General features: G+C 34.2%; 3 protein-coding genes across 3 annotated transcripts; all 3 read left to right on the plus strand.

Annotated features, from left to right (window-relative positions):
- Positions 1-1,181: 1,181 nt before the first annotated feature.
- On the plus strand, positions 1,182-1,745 carry LOC125827958 (uncharacterized). Its single transcript, XM_049507289.1, has one exon. The coding sequence runs from the start codon at positions 1,236-1,238 to the stop codon at positions 1,569-1,571; it is 336 nt and encodes a 111-aa protein (XP_049363246.1). The 5' UTR covers positions 1,182-1,235; the 3' UTR covers positions 1,572-1,745.
- Positions 1,746-8,677: 6,932 nt separating this feature from the next.
- LOC125827934 (L-ascorbate oxidase homolog) lies at positions 8,678-13,678 on the plus strand. The gene is made up of 8 exons (XM_049507268.1): positions 8,678-8,947; positions 9,048-9,157; positions 11,232-11,502; positions 11,978-12,080; positions 12,179-12,524; positions 12,615-12,977; positions 13,076-13,154; positions 13,234-13,678. Exons 1-8 carry the CDS (start codon positions 8,810-8,812, stop codon positions 13,444-13,446), a joined length of 1,623 nt encoding a protein of 540 aa, XP_049363225.1. The 5' UTR covers positions 8,678-8,809; the 3' UTR covers positions 13,447-13,678.
- A 765-nt stretch (positions 13,679-14,443) lies between these two features.
- On the plus strand, positions 14,444-22,305 carry LOC125827961 (uncharacterized). The gene is made up of 15 exons (XM_049507294.1): positions 14,444-14,650; positions 16,005-16,363; positions 16,590-16,710; positions 16,967-17,081; positions 17,702-17,865; positions 17,999-18,070; positions 19,008-19,076; positions 19,165-19,245; positions 19,326-19,445; positions 19,560-19,634; positions 19,749-19,829; positions 20,693-20,766; positions 20,849-20,909; positions 21,065-21,120; positions 21,957-22,305. The coding sequence occupies exons 1-15, from the start codon at positions 14,501-14,503 to the stop codon at positions 22,039-22,041; spliced, it is 1,683 nt and encodes a 560-aa protein (XP_049363251.1). The 5' UTR covers positions 14,444-14,500; the 3' UTR covers positions 22,042-22,305.
- The last annotated feature ends 2 nt before the right edge of the window (positions 22,306-22,307 follow it).

The raw sequence follows: 22,307 nt of genomic DNA on the forward strand, positions 1-22,307 counted from the left end.
AAATAAAGCACTTTTTTAAAAAAATTAATATATTTCTTCTCCATTATTTATTCAATCTTTTTGTTATTGTGTTTCGTATTTTATTTTTTTTTGTTTTCACTATTCATATGTATATAAAAATGTAAGTAATGCAGTCAAGTCTAATGGTTTATATATATATATATAATTTGACAATATTGAGGATAAAATATAGGAACATGAAAAAGAACACGCATTTTAGGCGTATCGTTTGATTCGTCATGTTTTGAAGTTTATCGATTTGACTCATTGGTTATCGATTTGTAGACATGCTAACTCATTAATAAAAAAACTTCAAACTGTTAAAAAACGATAACGTGATAACAAAAAAATCAAATATGTTATCTATTAAATATTGAACTCAAAAAATTTAAATCAATCTCTCATGACACACTTATTTGTAGATATATGTATGCACAACTTACTTCCTGTTTATAAAGGGATTTAAAATTAATATATTTACATAAATCAGAAAATTTACATTATATATACAATGTAATTTTTTGTCGAACGGGTTCGAGTAAACCCAAGTGGGTCCGCTCCGCCACTATCACTTACATGGAAGCACTAGCTTTGCTTCATAGTTTAAAAATTGCTTTATAAAACAATTTAACACCTTAGTAATCAAAATTGATTGTAATAAAATCATTGACATGTTGTTTAAATATATATCGTTTATATCAAAATTTAATTAACGATTGCATGAAGTAGGAAAGGTACCAATCAAGCATATATATTTTTAAAAGCTTATTGTTGTATTTCAATATCCTCATTTTTATTATTTTCTGTATATAAGAGGGACATGACAGACACTATATTCACCTTATGTAATGACTGTTTAGTTTGATTAATGATAAAATCCTTTGTTACCAATAACAATAATGCACTACTCAATTTAGATTGAATTGGTGTTTACAATAAGTAAATAAATTTAAATAAAAAGAATTTTGTACCAAAAGTGTATGAGCTCATAGTTAGCATACTAAAAGGGCCAAAAGAAAAAGTCCTCCCTCCATTTTTAACACTATTTTCCTAGTTTGAGACTGAAGTGGCACAAAACTTCACCTTAGGGATCAAATGCTTCATATGCTTTTCTTAAAGGACTAATAATAAATTCCATTTTATCCCAATACAGTCAATAACTAGTAGCACAGAAGCCGCCGGCGTTTGGTGGACCGGAGTCGAATTTGTAAACCGGCCGAAGTCAATTTCCCGTGATGGCTATCCCTGCACCACCGTCGAGCTCCGCCGCTTCCGGCGGTTATCAGAACCCTAAGAGATCGTTAGGTTTCTTTGCAAACGCAATGAAGAGGAAAGATAGCTTTTTACAATTCTTCGCCATGACAGGAATTCTTCTTCTGAGTGTGAGATCGCTTGGGCAAAAGTACCGCATAAACAACCTCGAGGAGGATAACGCTGCGCTCAAGGAAGAACAAGAAGGCCTTGTTCACCGAATGAACAATATCAAGCAAAGCCTACTTGCTGAAGCTGCTAGTGAGCCCACTGGTGCCTTTGTTTCCCGCCTTCGCCGCCTCTTTGGTGATGAAAGCTGAAACAGTTGAGTTCGTTGTTCTGTCTGAGTTTGTATTTCATATATATCTGATATAGGATGTCCAATTTTAGCAGAATTGATAGATTTTAGAATTTTGGATTTTGTAGACTTCATCTTGACCTTGAGTGTTAAATGTGAAGCCTTGTATCTTCAGATATCTTAATTTTTCATTTCTGAGGTCTTTTAATCTACTGTTTTTCTTTTGGAAATTTGTTACATGGTATATTTTGTTCAAAAGAATTGCTAAAGGGAACAATTTTGCCTAATTCTATTAGGTGATTGCAACAGCAGGTGACATTGAATTGAATGTATGAATTATGTAGCATCTACAGAATGCCAACCTTTTGTTCTGTTACTCGACTATAATCAACTATGCACCACTTCCTATCCATTCCGCTCTGTCAAGTTCCACTCAAAGGCAAACTAGGAGTTCTCTAAATGATGAGATTCCCCGAGACACCATATCGCATCCATAGTAGCATGCTTTGGAAATCACAACTTCTCTTTCATAGACTTTCACGGGGATAAATGTTGGTTTGGTGCCACCAAGGTTTAATAGCTCTGATGTATTCAAGTTGATAGTTCAGCTGAGTGAAGAAACTCTAATAATATACCTAAAAGGTAAAGCCTTTATTTGTTGGAGTATCTTGCATGATTGCAGCATTTCTGAAATGATCATCAGGTTGATTATCCTTTTTGTTTTTCAACTAGGATATCCTTCCACATCATTTCAATCGGTGATCATCGTCTTTTTTATATTAGTATTCCGTGGCGCTTTTGGTTGGTTGAGGTATTGGGATACATAGAGGACAGTAGCTGACTTCTTCCCATCTGCCTAAGTGTTGGCAGATTGAGTTACTTGGTAAGTGTGGTGGGAGGTAGCAAGTGCGTAGTGAATTAGTTAAGGTGTGCATCAAGCTGACCCGAACACCACCATTGTTTAACATAAAAAATATTGCATAAATATGTTTTTTCTTTTAAAAGCCTCCCAACTAGCTCATCGTAATTGATGATTATGTTTTGTTGTAAGATCAACACCGTTTACATGTTGAATTCGGTATGCAGTTAAATTTTCAAAATTATGCACTATTGGCTAAGTTAGATATGCAGACTCCTCCCTATCTATCTGTTTTGCTGGGGCCTCTTGCATGCTGATGCTTTTGGTTTTGTGTGGAAATCTCATGTATCCGAGTTTCTGCTTAGCATGAAAGTTGCATAAGATGTTTCCAAAAAACCTTTCCAACAAGAGGCTGGAGAGTGGTGTTATGAATCCCACTTGATCTAGTATGTGGGAGAAACTGGGGTAGCATGACTGAATTAAAGGAGGTGGAGCATTTCTCAGTCAAACAGGTTTAGTTGAAGCACAGGGGGGAATTTCAGAAGGTTGGTGTGCAACAACATCGGTTCACCTAGATGGATATTCATCTTGAGATTAACTGCTTTGCACACATTATATATCAGGGACAGATTGCTAAAATGGGGGATGGTTGTGGATCCTAGCTTCCCTTTGTGTACTATGGCTGATGAAGCCACTCTCACCTCTTATTTGCTTGCTCAGTATCTGCTCATGTGTGGAAGAAACTTCTTTACTGGTTTGGAATATCTCGGGTGCCTGGAGAGTGGGACTTTGAACTATCATGGGCTACAACATATGCTAAGGAAAAGAGTGGTCGAGAAGTTTACAGGATGCTACTTGCTGCTGCCATTTACCATCTGTGGATGGAAAGGATTAAAGGAACATTAGCGTCTTCCAGCAACAACAAAGAATAGTGGAGCAACTCATAAAGCTAATTCAGGAGGTCCATGCCAGAGGTAGATGTCATGCTAAGGTAGCTAGATGGTTAGAGAATCAGACATTTTATCCAACTTAGGAGGGCAGGAAGTTCATGAAAATGTTTGTGTGTTTGAGGTAGTTGTCTTTGTTGCTCTGGGGCTAGAAAGGGTTGAGTAGCTTACCAAAGTACTGGGGCTTACTGTCCAGTCTGAGCCCGTGGTTTCCATTCCATGGTTTACATCCATCATTTTTTTGTTTTATATATCCATCATGAAGACCTTAAGTAACAAAGCTCCTGGCTACTTGTTTCTAGCTGTTATGATTACTGCAATGCCTACTTTCTTTCCTTACATTAGTTGGTGTTAAATTGCTGTTATCTTTTGGGTTATCTTTGACGCATGCAATTTGTTGTTTCTGCTTGGTTGAGTAGGTGCGAGAGAGTAAGGGACTATGAGAGATTAGGTTTTACAAGTTGCTATGATATATTAGTGATGTATCCTTCATTATTTAAAACATAGTTCAGTCGAATTTGACTTCAAAAGAGCATGATCTTAATTTACTCTGGGAACTGGATTAAACTTCGATTGCTTGAAGGCCTCCTCTTTTCCTTTTGATGAGCTGAAAGGTAGCAGAGATCCATTCCACTTGTGCCTCTAAGGACTAAGAACCATTTGAGGGCGTATAGCTGGCATTTTTGCATGGAAATCCAGAATTTGTCATGAAAAGATGATGTGGTATCATTCCTAATGAACGTGAATTCTTGGGATGTCGTTCTAGAAATGGAGTTGTTCTTCCGTCTGCCAAATTGGCATGCTTAATGCTGCAACTCGGTTGAAGATTGTTGACACAACTTCATTCAAATCAGGACATTAGATTCATTATTCATAGTAAACAGTTAATTCTTGGCTTTGAGACCAAAAGTGTAGTACTACCCCCTACCCTACCCCCCACAGCCCAAAAAAAAGTAGACAACTTTTGGGTCATTTTGTTGTAAAATCAAACCCCATGGAGTTAGTATTGGGGCAGAATTCCCCAATACTTGTATACAGTTCTTTTTAAGCTGTAAGCCTGTAACATTATCCATAAATCCTTTCTTTTTCGTGTTCCTTTTAATACAATAGCAGTCACACCACATGAAATTTGTTAAAACGTCTGTGTTCAATAAGTTCAGTAATAGATGCCCTCTAGGTTGTTGATCTTTGCGCCTTGTGTCGGTTAGTCCCATGGGGATATCTTTTAGACATTTTATTAAATCAAACACAATCATCAACATGTCAATTTTGATGTTGATCTTAGTCACTCTTGCATTTCTTAACTCAGAGTCTATCGAAAACAACTCTTCCACAAGAAAAAAGGTAATGATAAAGTTTGTTCACAACCTTCTTTGAACCCCACTTGTGGAACTATACTGCGTATATAATGTTTTTTTCTTCTTGTTAATAATGGCTGTCTAAGCATGAGTCCAAAGTTCTTTTCTTTTGATTGGCATGTTAGTTTTTTGACAGACAAGGACACGAACATGGCCACTGATCGCGGCAAGTTGGGTCCTGGTACTATCAAAACATTTGACTAATGCTAGCTAATGTTTATCTCTGTTTACCAGTTCCTACCTTTGCCGTTACAGCAAAGCAAACATGTGTATTATTACTTCTTTATTTTTAGTTGTTATTGCCAAGCCTCATTAATCTTTCTGCTTTTAGCTTTAATCGTGTGTTTCTAAAAAAAGTTATGTTTGGGTGAATCTAAGATTTAAATTTTAGGGTCTAACTCATAATCTTTTTGGTTTTAGCTATAATCGCGTGTTTCAAATCTTATATTATTGATTATTATTTTTATGATATTCACATGGAGATCTATATTCAGTAGAAAAAAATTAGATTTAGTTAAATTCATCACATAAATTGCATCCACCATTGGATAGAGTTACCTCGTTATGAAAGTCAGATTTTGATATCTTATTAGTAGTTCCATTTGAAATAAAGTGTATAATTGACTTTTTCAAACAACTTGTGTATTTTTCGTTTCTACAAGAGCATAGCTAAAAATTCATGTAATGGTGATTGCAATTATGGCACATGGGATTTGGTGGCATTTGTAAAAGTTGGTCATTTTTTTATAATACATTTACATGGTTAAGTTTCTTGGATATTGCCTTACCTTGAAAGTCTCTACAAAATCAATGCCCTATGGTCCACTGTTTGCAAATTAAATCATTGTACAAACTCATCATCTTTTTATTTTTTATTCTTTTAATATAATGCATTCCTACCACTATGGTACTGATAGAGACGTTGTTCTGATAGATCTTTGATTAAAAAAATATATATAAAAATCTCATAGATCAAATTTGATCTATATATTCATTTAGTTCAAATCAATTTAACTTTTAGATAAATTGAATAGAACTTATCAAATAAATTAAGTTAATAAATAAACTGAATGATTTTTCATAAATTAACTTTACCACTCAGACATATTTAATATCACATATCCATCTGTCCTTATTGGAAGATTGAAATTCGGTTTAAAGAAAATATTTGTCCATAGCGTCATTACGTGCACTTTTAAGTTCAACTTTTTGTAATAATATAGTTAACTGTATTTGTTTCTTTACCTATCATGTGAACATGTACAGATTCGTTTTATTTTTTTTATCCAGCCAGTATTTGTCTAAATAGAAAGACAATTAATTATATTCCCTGTATCTTTCCAATAAATCCACACGTGATTAGAATAAGGTTTACTATCTGTGTCTCTTTGGGTATTTTTAGTATTTTTCTAACAGTAACATGTATGCCAAATGCGTGAAACTTTATTATATGTACAATCTTCAACGTCAGACCTTTTTCTAGTGCTCCATATCGGTTGGTTATGATTTAAAGTTTATTGGTACGATTTATCGGCTATTGATTTGTAATGGAGATGTATATTGATTAGTTCGATTTGTTTTGAAGTTTATTAATTCGACTAATTGGTTATCGTTTGGTAGTATTAGGGTTGTGTATCGGTCAATTCGGTTCGATTTTGAAGTTCTTCAATTCGATTTATCCGTTCAGTTTGGTTTTGAAGTTCGATATCAATTTATTGGTCATTAATCATTAAGGTTTGACACAAAAAAATATTAAAAATCACTTAGAAAAAAGTGACGGACCAAAAGAGTCATGTACATGAGTTGAAAAATTATATCTTACTCAAAAACAAACATTGACTAGTTTGTAGAATAGCCAGAAGTTTGAAACAATCATAAATAAAAGTACTATAAAATTAAGTCCTAAGTCAAGGACTTTATATTACCGAATGATACAAATATACATTTATTATCAAATTCGATTTGGAACAACCCTACCTCTTAGACCAATTATAAAAGTCCTTGAGGCAATTTCTCAAAATTCTTCACATGTATTCACTCTATGGCATGTGTGAGCACTAACAAAACCGAAAATATTTTAATTTAATAATCGGTTTACTATAAACTAGGGGCAGCACATTGATAGCACGTTAATTCGAACTCACGAATATTTGCACTGTCAAAATCTATATATTTAAGATTTCGATAAATATATCTAGTGGCTAAAAAATTTATAGGTAAAACTAATCGCAATTTAAATCTTTGAATTTTCTTTTGCTATAAAGCAAAAAACTCGAACTTAGGATAAATAACCTCATAAAAATGATTAATAGTATTATTTCAATCCACGGGTCCCACATCACATAGCCAAAAATTTTGAGTCTGATTAATCAGTAAATTTGAATATCGAATTATTTTGATCAAAAGTATTATAAATCCCTGTTTAATTTGTGACCGGAGGGCAGTGGGAGAACAACATTAATAAAAAAAATACCCCCAGTAAACTTGGCATTTTAATAATTGCTTGAATGATGTTATCTGTGAATATTATTTATTGGAGAGGAAAAAATGGCAGCTGGAAGTGGCTGGCCTATGATGTGTTAAGGTAGTGGCCGTAGAAAGGAAATGAGTAAATATGCAAAATGGGGATACTACGCATAGTTTACTTGTTTAATTTTATACAAATATAAGTGTCTATTTATATTTAATTGAAATTGTGAAATAATTTTTCATTACTCAGTTAAAGTATTCCACTTTCTGCATAATATATTTAAAATCACAAAATTAAAGGATAACTTGATAACATACTTTTACTTTAAAATAGTCAAATTCAAAAGTTTTATATATTTTTTATTTTAACTAAATATCAATTTCAATTAAGATAAATAAATTAAAATGAAGAAGATAATATTTTACTAGCTACTTTTTTTTCCCCTTTTACTCCCTTGATAACTCATACTCACAAGTCACGACACTTAAATTAAAAATAAAAATACTCACCATCCAAGTAATTCCATATTGTCTTTTAGCCCGGCAAATCAATCATGGAAAAGTGAGATACAGTAAGTGGAGTATTATATTGAAAGGACGTGGGAGATGAGGGTGGATCCCCATACCTTTTAACTCATCACATGCACTTTCTGATGGCTCCATCCATCGCACTTCTCCTCTCTCTCCTAATTTTGCTATAATCGAAATAGAAAATAATTCAAATTAATTAAAATGTATATTGTAATTTAATTTGAATCAAGATTCACTTGTTGTAACTACTAAAATGTATACTTACTTATATTAGTAATCATTAATAATCAAAGATTTGCAGATAATATTCGAACCAATTCAACATACACATTGATTATTAATGAATAAAGTTAATTTTATTTAGTTTCTAAATAAAATTAGAAAGTAATCATGTATAACATTCTTATGCAATAATAATGATTATATAATAAAGTTTTTATACTGTTTAAGTGCCGCGTGGACCCCGGCACCGACACATTAAAATTTTCATATATTTATTGGTTTTTCCCAGTTACAGACGTGCAGTTGTTAATTTCAAAAAATTCCACTAATATTTCCCTCTCTTTTTTTACGACAACTACTATTTACTTATTAGGGCCACATTCCCTACTTTTAACTTGACTTTTACTCCAATTAATGGCCAAATAATTAATACTCCTGTAGAAGATAGTCTTTGCCGACCGTATCGAAATATGGGGAGATGAATGAGATTTTATCGTTTTATCCAAAATTTTAGTTCCAAACACATGTAATAGATAAATTATATGTCCAAAAATGTCTTTGATATGAAACATTTCTCTTTTAATCGATCAGCAATAACCATTACATATTTAGTATAGTTTTATAAATATGATCTGACGATTCAAATTAATCGAAACCGTAAATTTTGAAAATGGAGAATAAAGCGTGTACAGCGCTTTTAAATATGCCATGCCCTTTCACTTTAATTCTTCCCTCCTACCCCATTACCCTCCCCCACCCCTACCCCCACTCTGGTTCGAGAACCCATTCTTTCTTCTTTTAAAATCCTTCTATTTCCACACTGTTTTTCTTATTATAGCAAATTGCAGTGCAACATAAAGTAAAGTAGAAAAAAATGTTGCCGCTAAAATTCGCCATAGCGGTGTTTTTAGTGGTATTAATTGGGAATTCTGTTGTAGCAGAAGATCCTTATAGATACTTCGATTGGAATGTCACTTATGGAACTATTTATCCTCTCGGAGTTCCTCAACAGGTTCGTTTCTGTAAATGCAATGTATTTTTTTATATATGGATCTGGGTTTATTAGATCAATATGCTTATGTAACGGTGAAATTTATGTTATGTTTGTGTAGGGAATTCTGATTAATGGCCAGTTTCCTGGTCCTGATATCAACTCGGTCACCAATGACAATCTCGTTATCAATATCCACAACAGCTTGGATGAACCTTTTCTACTTTCCTGGTAATTCACTGAAACTTCCATTTTTTTGTTCACATTTAGTGCGTTGATTACGTTGAAGATCACTTATCACATTTGATAGACTCGTGATAAATTTAACTGTATCAATTTCTGAACAAACAAGGATAGCTACATAGGAATAAATTTTGGGTAATTTGCAGTTTGCTTCTGGGTTATACAATTCGCAAGTGCATTGGTTTGGGCAGATTGTATTTAAGTATCTGTCTGGTTAATATGGTTCTGGAGTCAGATCTCACTATAATAAGTGATTTAAGGCAAGTTTTGTGCTCTGAACAAATTATAGTGAAAAGATTTAAAATGTATGCAGTTAATAAGATAAAAATATTTTAAAACAAACTGGCTCTAGATCATGAATTTGTCTTTGTTTATCGCCCTTTTAGTACAAGAGGCAGATTGAAGATTTCGAGATCAGTGGATGTAACATGTTAGTGTGTACTGTGTACCTACTTCTAGTTTGTGGTAATGATGTCTGTATAGATCTACATTTTTTAAAGAGTCAAAAATGTCATGTGAAATTGAATAAAAATGTGTCATCAGTTACCAATTTGGTCTAAAAAGGTCCTTAATAATTAACGTGGATTTTGGCATTTTTGTTCAAAGAGCAAAAGCAGAGTATAGTTTGATATACAGGGGTCCTTTTTTCTTTTTCCTTTTTTGATTCCTTCTCATATTAGCTGATTCTTGCGTCATTTCAAATAAAAAACTATAGTAGTACTAGTGAATAAGTTTAAAATAGATGAAGTGTGCCATACATGTTAACAACAGTTTCGTAGATTTGATCTAAGAATTGAATGATTCGGTGACCGTAAACTTACAACAATAAATCTCGTGTAATTTCATAAGTAAGAATAAAATGATTTAGATAGAAAGCAATTTTCAAAAAATCCTCAAGCTGAGTAACGCCAATCGGAACAAGAGCAAAGTGCACAGAAACTAGTATTGGAATTATTTATTTTGTGGCTTAGGTAAGATTTGGACGACAAGTTGACAAGTTCCACTTGACTATTGCTGGCTTCTACTGACAAAGAATAGAAAAAAATACCACATGGGGTTTGACATCAACATTTTGCAAGTCTCGTCGGAATCTTCGTGGCTTTTTGTAAATTCACACTCTACGAATCAAATTTTAGCTATTTTTGGGCAGCAGCTTAATAAGTTAGTTATCCAGCTGTATAATTATTAGCAACTTGTCTTCCAATTAGACATTCTAGACAACGGAGTATTATGTTATGTATAAGCAACAATAATCTGATCCCGTATCGGGATAAGACGATTGAGATTGAGTCACTCTTGATCAAAAGTTCTCACTTTGATAAGAATCCCATACGTTCAGATTTGGTAACCAAAGACGTAACACAATTTTAAAAATTAACTCATAATATTATCTAAGGCCCTAAAAGAGATCAATATTTCACACCCCATACAATGTCTAAACTCTAAATTCCTAGCCAAAAAAATTGTTGATAAAGAGCATTATACCACTTAGTTTGTTTATACTATATAGTTTAAATAGTTAAATTCAGTAAATTTTTTGAATATGAAATGTAAGGGAAAAAATAAGATTATTTCTGATAATATATCAAAATCACATGGTTTTGTTGGGCCTGCTGAACAAATGATTAAATGTTGAAAATATTAAATTGAATATAACTAGTCGGTGGGTCATGTGAAATCCATGTGAAAAGTAGCTGCAAATTCTGTGTCCATTGAATTATTTAAATAGTCGAAAGCGACTTCACTTTTACTCGTACATATTTAATTTTGCATTTTACATACTATCTTTTAAGAAATAATAATTAATATGAGTATTTTATTATAATATTTATATTAATTAATGTATAGTATTAACTATTAAGTTTTAAAATATTAGGTAAATCAGGTTATTGTCTCTTGATATTTGTTCTCTTTATTCCACTAAAAATAACGATATAATAAAATGAAAATAGTATTTCTCCTACCTAAAACGTCTGCATGTTTGTATATTGTAGTTTATTTTGTGAGTTATCTCATCTAAAAATTTAAGTTAACGTCTTATCATCTCGAAATATACATGTAGGAACGGAGTACAGAACAGGAGAAACTCATTTGTAGATGGAGTATATGGAACAACATGCCCAATACCCCCCGGGAGAAATAACACATTCAATCTACAAGTGAAGGATCAAATTGGGAGTTTCTATTACTTCCCATCTCTTGCATTCCACAAAGCTGCTGGTGGTTTTGGAGGGATTAGGATTCTCAGCAGACCTAGAATCCCCGTCCCTTTCCCGGACCCTGCAAACGATTACACGATTCTCATTGGAGATTGGTACAAAAAGAATCACACGGTAATTAATTTTTTACGCTATCAGTATATAAAAGTTTAAATTCGAACGATGAGGGACACTTGCATGTACCTTAGGGTTGTCTAATCACTAATGTCTTAAGAGTGTCGGTAAGGTAAAGTGGCTAGTTTTTTTTTTTGGAATTTAGTGTGCTTTTTGTCATGGGCCATTGTTTGTTGGGTTTGTCCTTGACCCAAATATGGGCCCATTAGTAGACAACAACTGTAAAGTGCACATTTTAAAAAAAAAAATGGTAGATATCTTGTGAAATTAGTCGAGATGTGTGAAAACTGGCCGGACGGCCGGACAACCATGGTCATCAATAACAAAAAACTTTCTTTGAGCAGAGTCATGTGATTTCTAGATTTGTCACTGAAGGGCTATGATTATTGTTTTGAAAAGAAAATGTGGATTTATAAGTTTGAGTTTTGTGATAGAAATTCAAAGTTATTTATTATTTGAATTTCGTTGTATACAGGACTTGAAAACAATTCTTGATGGAGGCAGGAAGTTACCTTTTCCTGATGGCATTCTCATCAACGGTCGTGGTCCTAATGGTGTTACATTCACAGTCGATCAAGGTAAAAAGAACGATGAATCGATGTATTAAGGACATCTCGTAGTCTTATGTCATGACGTTTCTGAAAATCTAACTGTGAGTTTTTTTTTCTTGTAATAGGGAAAACTTATAGATTGAGGATATCAAACGTTGGATTGCAAAATTCATTGAATTTCCGCGTTGAAGGACACAAAATGACATTAGTTGAAGTAGAGGGAACACACACATTGCAAACAACTTATTCCTCACTTGATGTTCATGTTGGGCAATCCTACTCTGTCCTCATTACAGCTAATCAAGAAGCAAAAGACCACTACATTGTTGTTTCATCTCGTTTTACGACTCCAGTCCTCACCACCACTGCTGTACTTCACTATAGCAGCTCTAACACCCCCGTCTCCGGTCCTCCTCCTGGTGGACCTACCATCCAAATCGACTGGTCCCTTAATCAGGCCCGCTCCATCAGGTATGTCCATCTTTCAATTAGCTCATATGTGGAACGCGTTAAGTTTAACTGATTAAAAAGTAGCTGATAAACATTGATTGTCTATTATAGGACAAACTTGTCAGCAAGTGGACCAAGGCCAAACCCACAAGGTTCATACCATTATGGTATGATCAACACAACTAAAACCATCAGACTTGCTAGCTCTGCTGGTCAAGTGAATGGCAAACAGAGATATGCTGTCAATAGCGTGTCGTTTGTGCCACTTGATACTCCTCTAAAGCTACTCGACTACTTCAAGATTGGTGGATTCAGAGTTGGAAGCATACCTGATTCCCCAACCGGTGGAGGAATTTACCAAGACACGTCTGTTCTAGGTGTTGATTACAGGAAATTCGTTGAGATTATATTCGAGAACAATGAGGACATCGTTCAGAGCTGGCATCTTGATGGCTACTCTTTTTGGGTTGTAGGGTATGTTAGAACAAAATTCACTACTATTGCCTGGAGATTTTCTAATATATGCACCTTATTTCATTCTTGATATTGATTTTTTCCAATGTTAAATGCAGGATGGATGGAGGCCAGTGGACTCAAGCTAGTAGGAACGGATACAACCTTCGTGATGCGGTTTCACGTTGCACAACTCAGGTAAGAACAAAACAGAGGAAAAACAGAATTTGAAGTCTATTTAGAAGTTAAACTAACGCGATTAAATGTGAAAATGCAGGTCTATCCCATGTCATGGACCGCGATATACATTGCATTGGACAATGTAGGAATGTGGAACCTAAGGACTGAATTCTGGGCACGACAGTACCTCGGACAACAACTATACGTGAGAGTTTACACAGACTCAACCTCATTGAGAGACGAATATCCAATTCCAAGAGGCGCTCGTCTTTGTGGCAAGGTGGCTAATCGGCACACACGACCACTTTAAGCAAATTCTGCAATTGTAGTAGAGGATAATTTAATTTTATACAATCCTTTGTATTATTTGAGTTTAGAAGTAATGCCTTATTACTACTATTACTGCTAGCTGCTAAAATGACCTTAGCTCAAGGTCGCATTCTTTCTTCAATTCCACAAAAACATTATATTTGGTTCTTTCCTCATTGTTGTAGTTACCTTAAATTATGATAAATGAAATGCATTTTTAATTATCGTATGCACATTGCCAGATTCCATGTTTTTTACATTCTTTTGGGCCTTTAATACTCTGACTAATTTTAATTCGCGTTGAAAAGTTAGATTCTATTTTCCTTTCGTCATAACCAAAGTGATATTATCGACCTGATTCACTCGATTAACCTATTCTCTTCACTTTTTATTTGGTATATTCAAATAGTTTCAATAAGTCTTTCTGTAGGTCTCAACTTACAAGCTAATCAATGTTCATAGTAAATGCATTTAAAAATTGACAGTTAAGCGTTGTTGAAACTCAACCATATTGGTCCCAAATTTGATGAGCATTTAGGCTTATGAACTTTTATTATGACGTTACAACTATTGCAAGTTGAATTTAGGTTCAACTTTTAGTTGGCCAATGACATTATGATGAAAACTAAAATGTGATGTTTTAAAATTAAAATTTATATATTTAAAAACTCAATAAGAAGTATTATAAGTTTGCAATTTTTCTTATATCAATATACTAAAAAATATATTTTAAAATATTGATCAATGTTCAAATCATTTTTACTCGCAAAAAGTCAAAATAAAAATTGTGACAAATAAAAAAGAACGGAAGAAGTATTTCCCAACTAGTATTAAAGGTTTGGAGGAGTAAGTGAAATTTACTCTAAATTTAAATCAAATCAAAATATTAAAGTATGTTAAAATACAATTTACTTGTTTTTTTGGAAAATCAAAATTTAAAGCATTACTCAAAAAAAAATAAAAAAAAATAACAGGAAGTTATTTTAAAAAAGAAAAGGGAGAAAGTGCAATTTATTTTAGTTCAAAGTAGTGCCGCCAGTCGCCTAATTTACCTGATGGCGGGTGAAGTTGCGGCGGCGGAGGTTACCGGCGTCAAGCACTTGAGTTCCGCTGAAGCTGCGGCGGAGGAGGAGAAACTACGTCTTCTACGCGAAGCCGTCCATGCGCTGCCAGTGAACGCCGTCAAAGATTTATGGTCCATTGGGGTGCGTTTGTTCTTTATTGATATTTTATAAAGCGATTAATTTTGTTTCTTAGAGAAGAGTTGAACTTTCTATTGTATGCTTTTGAGTTAGATTTTGTTATAAATCTAACTTGGTAGTTTTGTTTTTGAATGTTTAGTTTAATTCTATCAAATAAAAACTTAAAATTTCTTGTAGTATCACAAAGATATTCCTTTATTAGTACATTAGTGTAGTTCATTGAAACTATGGATTGTTTGGAGAAGAGAAAGAAAATGTCTTGGAAGTGTTAGCTTTAGAGTTATTTCGAGCTAGAATTCGTTCTACAAGCTTCTTCGAGATTTAATTAGATCATATACGATAGAAAGCTGAATCACTAGTAAAGAAATTGGGATGCGAAGTTTCTCAGTGAATCTTCATTTTCGTAGAGTAGGTTGGGTATGAAATGTACTGAGGTTCTAGAAGTTGTATCCATGTGTTACTTCAAGTATCAGTTATTCATGTTATATGACATGGCAACTTTCAGCTTCAATTCACAGAAAAAGAGCTATTTGAGTAAGTACATTATTTGAATTGGGAGATAAGGAGCTCTTACTACTGATTCCCTCTTCGTTATAGCAGGAGGGTTTAAGCATGTCTTTTGATACAGTTACCATTATAAAAAAAAAACATGTCTTTTGATAAATTCCACATCATCCCTCTCCTTTTATTTATTCACGGGATATCTTAGCTTCAAGGTGGGTTGACATAGTTGAACATTGCACTTTCTGGAAATGATGAGAGGAGCATTGAATTCTATACTTTCACCTATATGATTATAAAAGGCTTTTGAGGATAACTTTTATAAGCTATTTTACCCTCCTGCTCCCCCCATCCACTGCAATCCACCCTGCCGCCAACACATGCACTAACCTCTTGCATTCCAGGGTGCATTCAAGTGCATAGGTCTTGGAAGGTCCTAACTTGTGGTTGGTAGAGAGGTTTGCAAGAACATTACGGGTGGAAAACGAAATGATTGAATTTATTGTTTTGTTTGCAAAAAGACTAAAATGACTGAATTTTTTGAACATTAATGTATTGGTGGACCAAAACTACATCTTTGCTTTAGTAAGAGTATTTTGTAAAAGTAGGTTTCTGGTGAATTAAGTCCATTTTTTGTAATTTCAAAGCCATGTCAAGTGGCTTGTTGCACTATGCGAAACTTTCTTCCTCTAAAGAAAGAAGTGAATAATTGGTGAAGGTAATCTGGTTATTGACTATGGTCGGTCATCCATCTGTAATTAATTTGTCTAGTCAATGAGTAGAAGATGTTTTCTATTAATTCTTAATCTAGCAACTCAAAAATTTCTTTTGGTTTGTTTTTTCTATTTTATTTTAGGCATGTGTTCGATGCATTTTTCGACTATTTGGACTTCATGAACTCATGTGTTCACATCCTTCACTCTCAATATCAAAGTGGTGTGATATTTTAGAAGATGTAATGAGAAAGAAAGATGGAGAATTTAATGAGCAATCACATCAAGAACGATCAAGGGAGACAAACTTTTGCAAAATTTGCTTAGGCATTTTGCAATTTCTCTATTATGATGATACTGGAACTTTATTAAAAAAGTATAGTGCCGATGACTTTGCTGTAGTAATTTCTGAACCTGTAAAGCAACAATATCAACAAATTGATAGTTTTTCTCTTGAAGTCTCATTACCTTCAGCTGTAACAGAAAATGATCAAGCAGTTTGGTAAGATTTTAGAGTCTCGTGAATTTCTTTATCAATTTCATTCACGTTGGATAGGAGGGTCAGATGCTCCTCCAAAATGTTTATGCTAAGAGATATGACTGCATATTATTTTCTTTCTTCGATCTGAAACTAATACTTGGATTTTTTTGTTTTCCACCATTAACTTCCATATATATATATATATGCCTATCTTATTTGAATACCTTCCAATATATTTTGTTTTCAGGTTGTATATGAAAAATAAGTACCGCCATGAACTTTGGTTCCAAGAGAAGGCTGAATGTCAATTCATTTCTACAAAAGACATCTTGAAACTATTAGTGATAAATCCATTACAAAGATTGTTGGTAATGAAATCTTCTTTTCTGATCTCTTTTGCACCTCTTCAGTAATATCAATATTTGAAACTTTATGGGATTAGAATTATGTTGGTAATAATTGTTAATTTTCATTTTGGTGTGAATATATATGGTATGAGATACCTTGAAATTGAGAAAGTCAATTGGGGACAAATGTTCTAACTGAAATGCGCTGTGCTGATTGCTCAATATATAAACCTGTAAAATAAAGGATATAAATGTAATGGGTTGTTCATGTTTGCAGGGTGTAAAATCTACTCAAAGTTCTTTTCGCGTTCGCTTAACATACTCACATTCTGATGCATTATCAAGAGATGACGTTCAGGAAGGGAATGGAGGAAATAAAAGGAGGAAAACAGGCATGCTATCTTGTCAAAATGCTTTTTTCCCATTTGAGATTTTAAGTTTCTAATACTTGGTACCTTACCTGCTGTTTCCCATTACTGTGTCTCTACCCTTGAGACACTATCAATGGTGATAGTTGTCTTGTGGGCAGGTAGGCATAGATAAGCATGCATTCTTCACTTTTCTCTTGTTTTGAACAATATTTAGTTTAATCATATGCTAGGATGGTGTAAACAGATGATACTTCTGATGTTTTGACTGTGTACTCTACGAAGCTTACGTCAAAAGTCTTCTGCTTTAGGTTTTTCCAGTTCTTTCCCTTGCCTATATTTAGTACCTCCAGCACATTCATCCTTTCATACTCATATTCATATGCTGTCTAGAGAAAACTCTAGTATCAGTATCAAAAAGAGTAGTTTTAAAACAAAAGGAAAATACAGATCCATGAATTGTGACTTCTATTCTCCTGCATTTGAATATTGGATCTAATTGCTAAAGTGGAACAAGTATTCTCTCTGTACTCTTCATTTTCTGATTATCTGTGCTCCATAATATCTGCTGGATCAAATGTTGCTGGGTTGTCATCCCATAGTTTATTTGGGTGCAATAGAAAGTATTAACTGATCGTTGACAGACAAAGCAGGTTTCACTGGTGACCTCAAGACAACTGGGGAATCTGTTACTCCCCATGTTGAGTCTTTTGATAGTCATATTGTTGATGGAGATGGACTGACTAAAGTTTGTCCCAAGGAGGCCCAAGATATCAGTTGTAATAACTTAATGGCTCAGTTAGATAAGGTATTGTGGACTTTCATTTATTTTTCTGCACTTCGTATGATGGAACTCCTATCTAAGCAGTGTAACTATTCACTCTATTTGAAGTTTATTCAATGTACATATTTTTCTATCATATTAGTGAGATTTTTTTCAGGTAGGTAAGCCTTGTTCTCTGACCATTCATTGCTGTAGAAGCTCTACATATATTGGAGGGAGATATCTTAAGGTATAGCAAATTCAACCTGAAAAGCTTTGTTGTAAATATACTTCTCTGCTAAACCCCATGAATAAGCACCACTGGCTGTTTGTCATCATTGAATTCTGAGCTTTGCATCCGATTTAGTTTTTTGACTCCAAAACATTATCGCCAGTATTTATGCTGCTTTCTGTACTTCAAATAGGTGTAACAAGACTAGAAGAAGGATGCAAAATGTTGTGGAGAAGTTAAATCATCCTATGTGAAGGACTTTCATAGAATGTATGTAGATTGGAGATTGTTGCTTGAGAAAATCTTAATTGCCAGTGAAATGCTCTGTCATTTGACTATTAACTACAATTTGACATTGTTGTAGGCTAAACATTGTAAACCAATAGCTTGCACATGTACCCGACACCTTAAGGCACTGAGTGGAGTAACTCACGACTTTTAGAAACCCCTGCAAATCAGGTGACTATGATAATATGTAAAAGAATGTAATCATCCAACCCAAAACCTAGGATAAGTGTAGTGATTAGGAACATTTATTATCCCTTTGAATACCATTATATATCTGATGTAGGACATTATACATCTGTTAACAATTTTGAAATTGTGGAAGGTGGCTTATTCTTCAAATTTAACTTATTAAATTACCATTGGAGATGTAGGTTATAATTAGTCAGCTCAGCTCAATCTTGGTCTCCCCACTGTTATTGGACATGTGAAGCAAGCAAGCCCATGTACTAATCTCATGTCTGTTTCTGAGAAGGGTTATATCTATATTTGTGAATTCCGCTTCTTGCTCATTATCACAAACTTTATGTTTGATCAACCCTTCTTAGTTCCATAGTCCAATTAAAAAGTTGCTCTGATGGAGTATTAACCAACTGAGAATGTGCCTTTACTGCATTCTAATGCAATTTAATTACTTCACCAAAAACAAGAGAATGTGCCTTTACTGCAGTATTCAAGAAATGTGAGCCAGACACGCTGGGTTATTGATGATGAACGAATGGGAGAAGCATCCGTTGAGGTATTTCCCTATTCTTTATTGTAGTAATTTCTGTTGTCGGTAGTTACTGGGATTATAATTGTTAACCCTTCTTTGAATGTTCTCTTAGGAAATAATAGGTGGGGCCATCCTTCCTATCTTCCAGGGTGACAATTATAAGTTTCATGCTGCCGGTAGGGAGGACATTGATGTAAGAAAGATCTGGTTTCTGACAGACCCATAAGTATTGGATGATTATTGATCCTCTAGTCTCAACACTACCTTTCTCAGGTTCGGATGCTGGGTACAGGCCGTCCTTTTCTGGTAGAGATACAAAATGCACGCCAAGTCCCTTCTGAAGCGCTCATAAAAGAAATAGAGAAGAAAATTAATAGTCTAGAAAGTCAATACGTGAGTTGGTTAATACTTCTAAGCTGTCTTTGATAACTTAAATGAGTGTGGAGCACACTGCACCACATCATTTTCCCAATATATATGCAACAGTCTTTACATATTTTGCATCAGGTCAAGGTTAAAAATCTTAGAGCTGTAGGCAGTCAAGGGTGGGACCTCATGCGTGAAGGAGAGGCAGAGAAGCAGGTAAACCTTTGGCTATTTGAGCTAGTACTAGCTTATTTACCAGCAGATCTCTGCTTAAAAACATATTTATTTCCATCTATGTTTTCATAAGAAATTTCTTTCCATCCAATACAGAAGCAGTACGCTGCATTGGTGTGGATTTCTCGTCCTGTCAGTGATGAAGATTTGCAAACTATATCATCACTAACGGAATTGGTGAGTAATTCTCTATTTGGATTTACTGGAAAGAGTTTGAAGAATCCCTAATCGTTTGTGAAATTTTGCGATAAACCTATCACAAATACATTCTGACATATATTAAGGGTGTGTTCGGTAGGATTGAAAATGTTTTAACTGGAAAATATTTTCTAGGAAACTGAATGGGTTTCTTACTTATTTTCTTCGGTTTGGTACGTAAGCAAAATATATCATCCTAAAAGCATTTATATATAATCTAAGACAAAACTATGGGAGATGGGGGTGTGGGGTGGTTCGGGATTGGGGCTATGAGGGTGGGGTGAAGATGAGATGTGTGGGAGGGTAGGCAGGCCACAATCAATGTGGAATGTTACTTGTGGAACTTGTTTTCCTTACTTTCATTAGGAAAGTCATTTTCCTCATTTTTAAGGAGCTTATTTTCTAGAGAAAATGTTTTCCAAAATTTTTGATTAACCCAACATGTGAATTAGAAAATATGTTCTGAAAAGTGTTTTCGTCCGTACCGAATACACCCTAAAAGAATATATCAGAAATATATTGAAATAAACAACTAAGACTAAGATTACCTTTTAGCATATCATAATTGGAAACTAAGTGTGCATTCTTTTTGCTTTGAAAAGAATACATTTTATATTTTCATGGAGCACTAGCTTTTATTAACTGTTGGAGCGCCTGGCATGATTGTTCATATATCATATCCCCTCCTTTCAATTATGAGTGTTAAATTACTACTAAACATGGGAGTAGCATCAAATGTAGTTGTGTGTGATTTGATAATTTGTTAAGGGATGATCCGCCACCATCTTATCTAATAATATGTTTCATTATCTCTCCCCTTTTTTTGTTTCTCTGGGCTTCAGAAAGTTGCTCAAAAAACGCCTATAAGGGTTCTTCATCGCCGAAGTCCATTGGAGAGAGAGAAAACTATACATTGGTATGAACAATTTCTAGCAACAGACTAACAACTATGGGTTTACTTCTATATCAATCATGACTAGTGTTGTTTCTTGTGACAGGATGCAAGTGGAGAGGGTATCTGGAAGCTCACAATATCTTCTACTGCATCTGTGTACCCAGGTTACCATCTACCGTGGACATTACTTCGTTTTTCTCTAACTATGTTTTCTGGGGAAAGAGAATAAGCGGATAAATAGCATAGTTACATAAGGGCTAAAGAGTTCTTTCATAATTGTTGTGAAAGAGCATAATGCAATGGCAGCTGTCTTTTACAGGCTGGGACATATATCAAGGAATTTGTTCACGGGGATTTTGGTCGCACTCAACCCAGGTATAAAGTTGTGATGTTATCTTTTTTGTTTAGCATTGTGCTTCTCCCTTTATCATTATATGGTTTTTATTAGCTCAATTACTTTATTATCATAGTTAAATGCTTCCCCAATAATGCTTCTCAAAAAGAGATTCCCCAGAAATGTTGTACTCTGAGGGGCCTTAGTGCGACCATAGAGAGGATTATGATCTGCTGAAATCATTGTGAGGAAATTACCAGGGAGTAGGAATAATAGTAATTGATTTTCCTTGGCAAAAGAAGTTAGTACTTTGGTCCTCAATTAGCAAGTATTAGACATTCTTTCTGCATTGATAGTATGGTCAAACTCAATTTTATTTGATAGGTTCAAACTCAATAAATTTTATTACTGCACACACACTTATCCCAAAAAAAAGGTTCGGTTACTACATAGGAAACCGATCCTCTCCCCTTTGGGATGGGATAAGTTCCTGTAAAGTTGAGCTAAACCATTGGAGAACTTATATCCTTCCACTACTCAATGATGAAGTAACCACGCCTGTTTGACAGTAGCAGCATATATTGACCACGGCAGCTCCGTAGAAGCTGGAATAGTTCACCATTTCGCAATAATCTTCTACATTTTGTGCATCATCTAGTGTCATAATTAGTTACAGGGTTGTGGGATAAATCGCTGCAAGCTAACTCGCGAACCATTTGCATTTATGGTCTTTAGCTAATTTTTGAATTATGTACGGATTGAATGAGGAGCCTGCTGATTGGTGTCAACAATTAGAACTGTATTAAATTATATTGCTATGTTGGTCTACTTATCAGTTCTTCAACCATAAATTTACAAACCTTCTTGTGTGCTGCAGTATCGGTTCAATTCTTGGTTGCAGAACAGAGATACTGCAACTTGATGTTACGGATGTGAAAATGGATTGCTTTCAGGAAGAATGAAAGAACTATAATCTTGGATCCAGGAATTTGCATTTGAACATTAGTTTTACATCCCTCTTTTGGTGTAACATTTTGTATGCATCATAAGATGAGATTTTCTACTATTTAATATGTATTATGAAGCATCTGCAAAATCAGTTGATCATAATACGTAATTTTGATGCCATAACATTTGTATGGCTATACACGCTTCTCGTTAAGGGTAAAAAGAAATGTGTAAAATTAATTGTTCTAAATATAGAAATTATGTCATTCTTTTTGTAACG

This window comes from Solanum verrucosum, unplaced genomic scaffold (genome assembly GCF_900185275.1).
Source record: "Solanum verrucosum unplaced genomic scaffold, falcon-dt-bn FXZP01000064.1, whole genome shotgun sequence".
In the NCBI taxonomy this organism is placed as follows: Eukaryota; Viridiplantae; Streptophyta; class Magnoliopsida; order Solanales; family Solanaceae; genus Solanum; species Solanum verrucosum.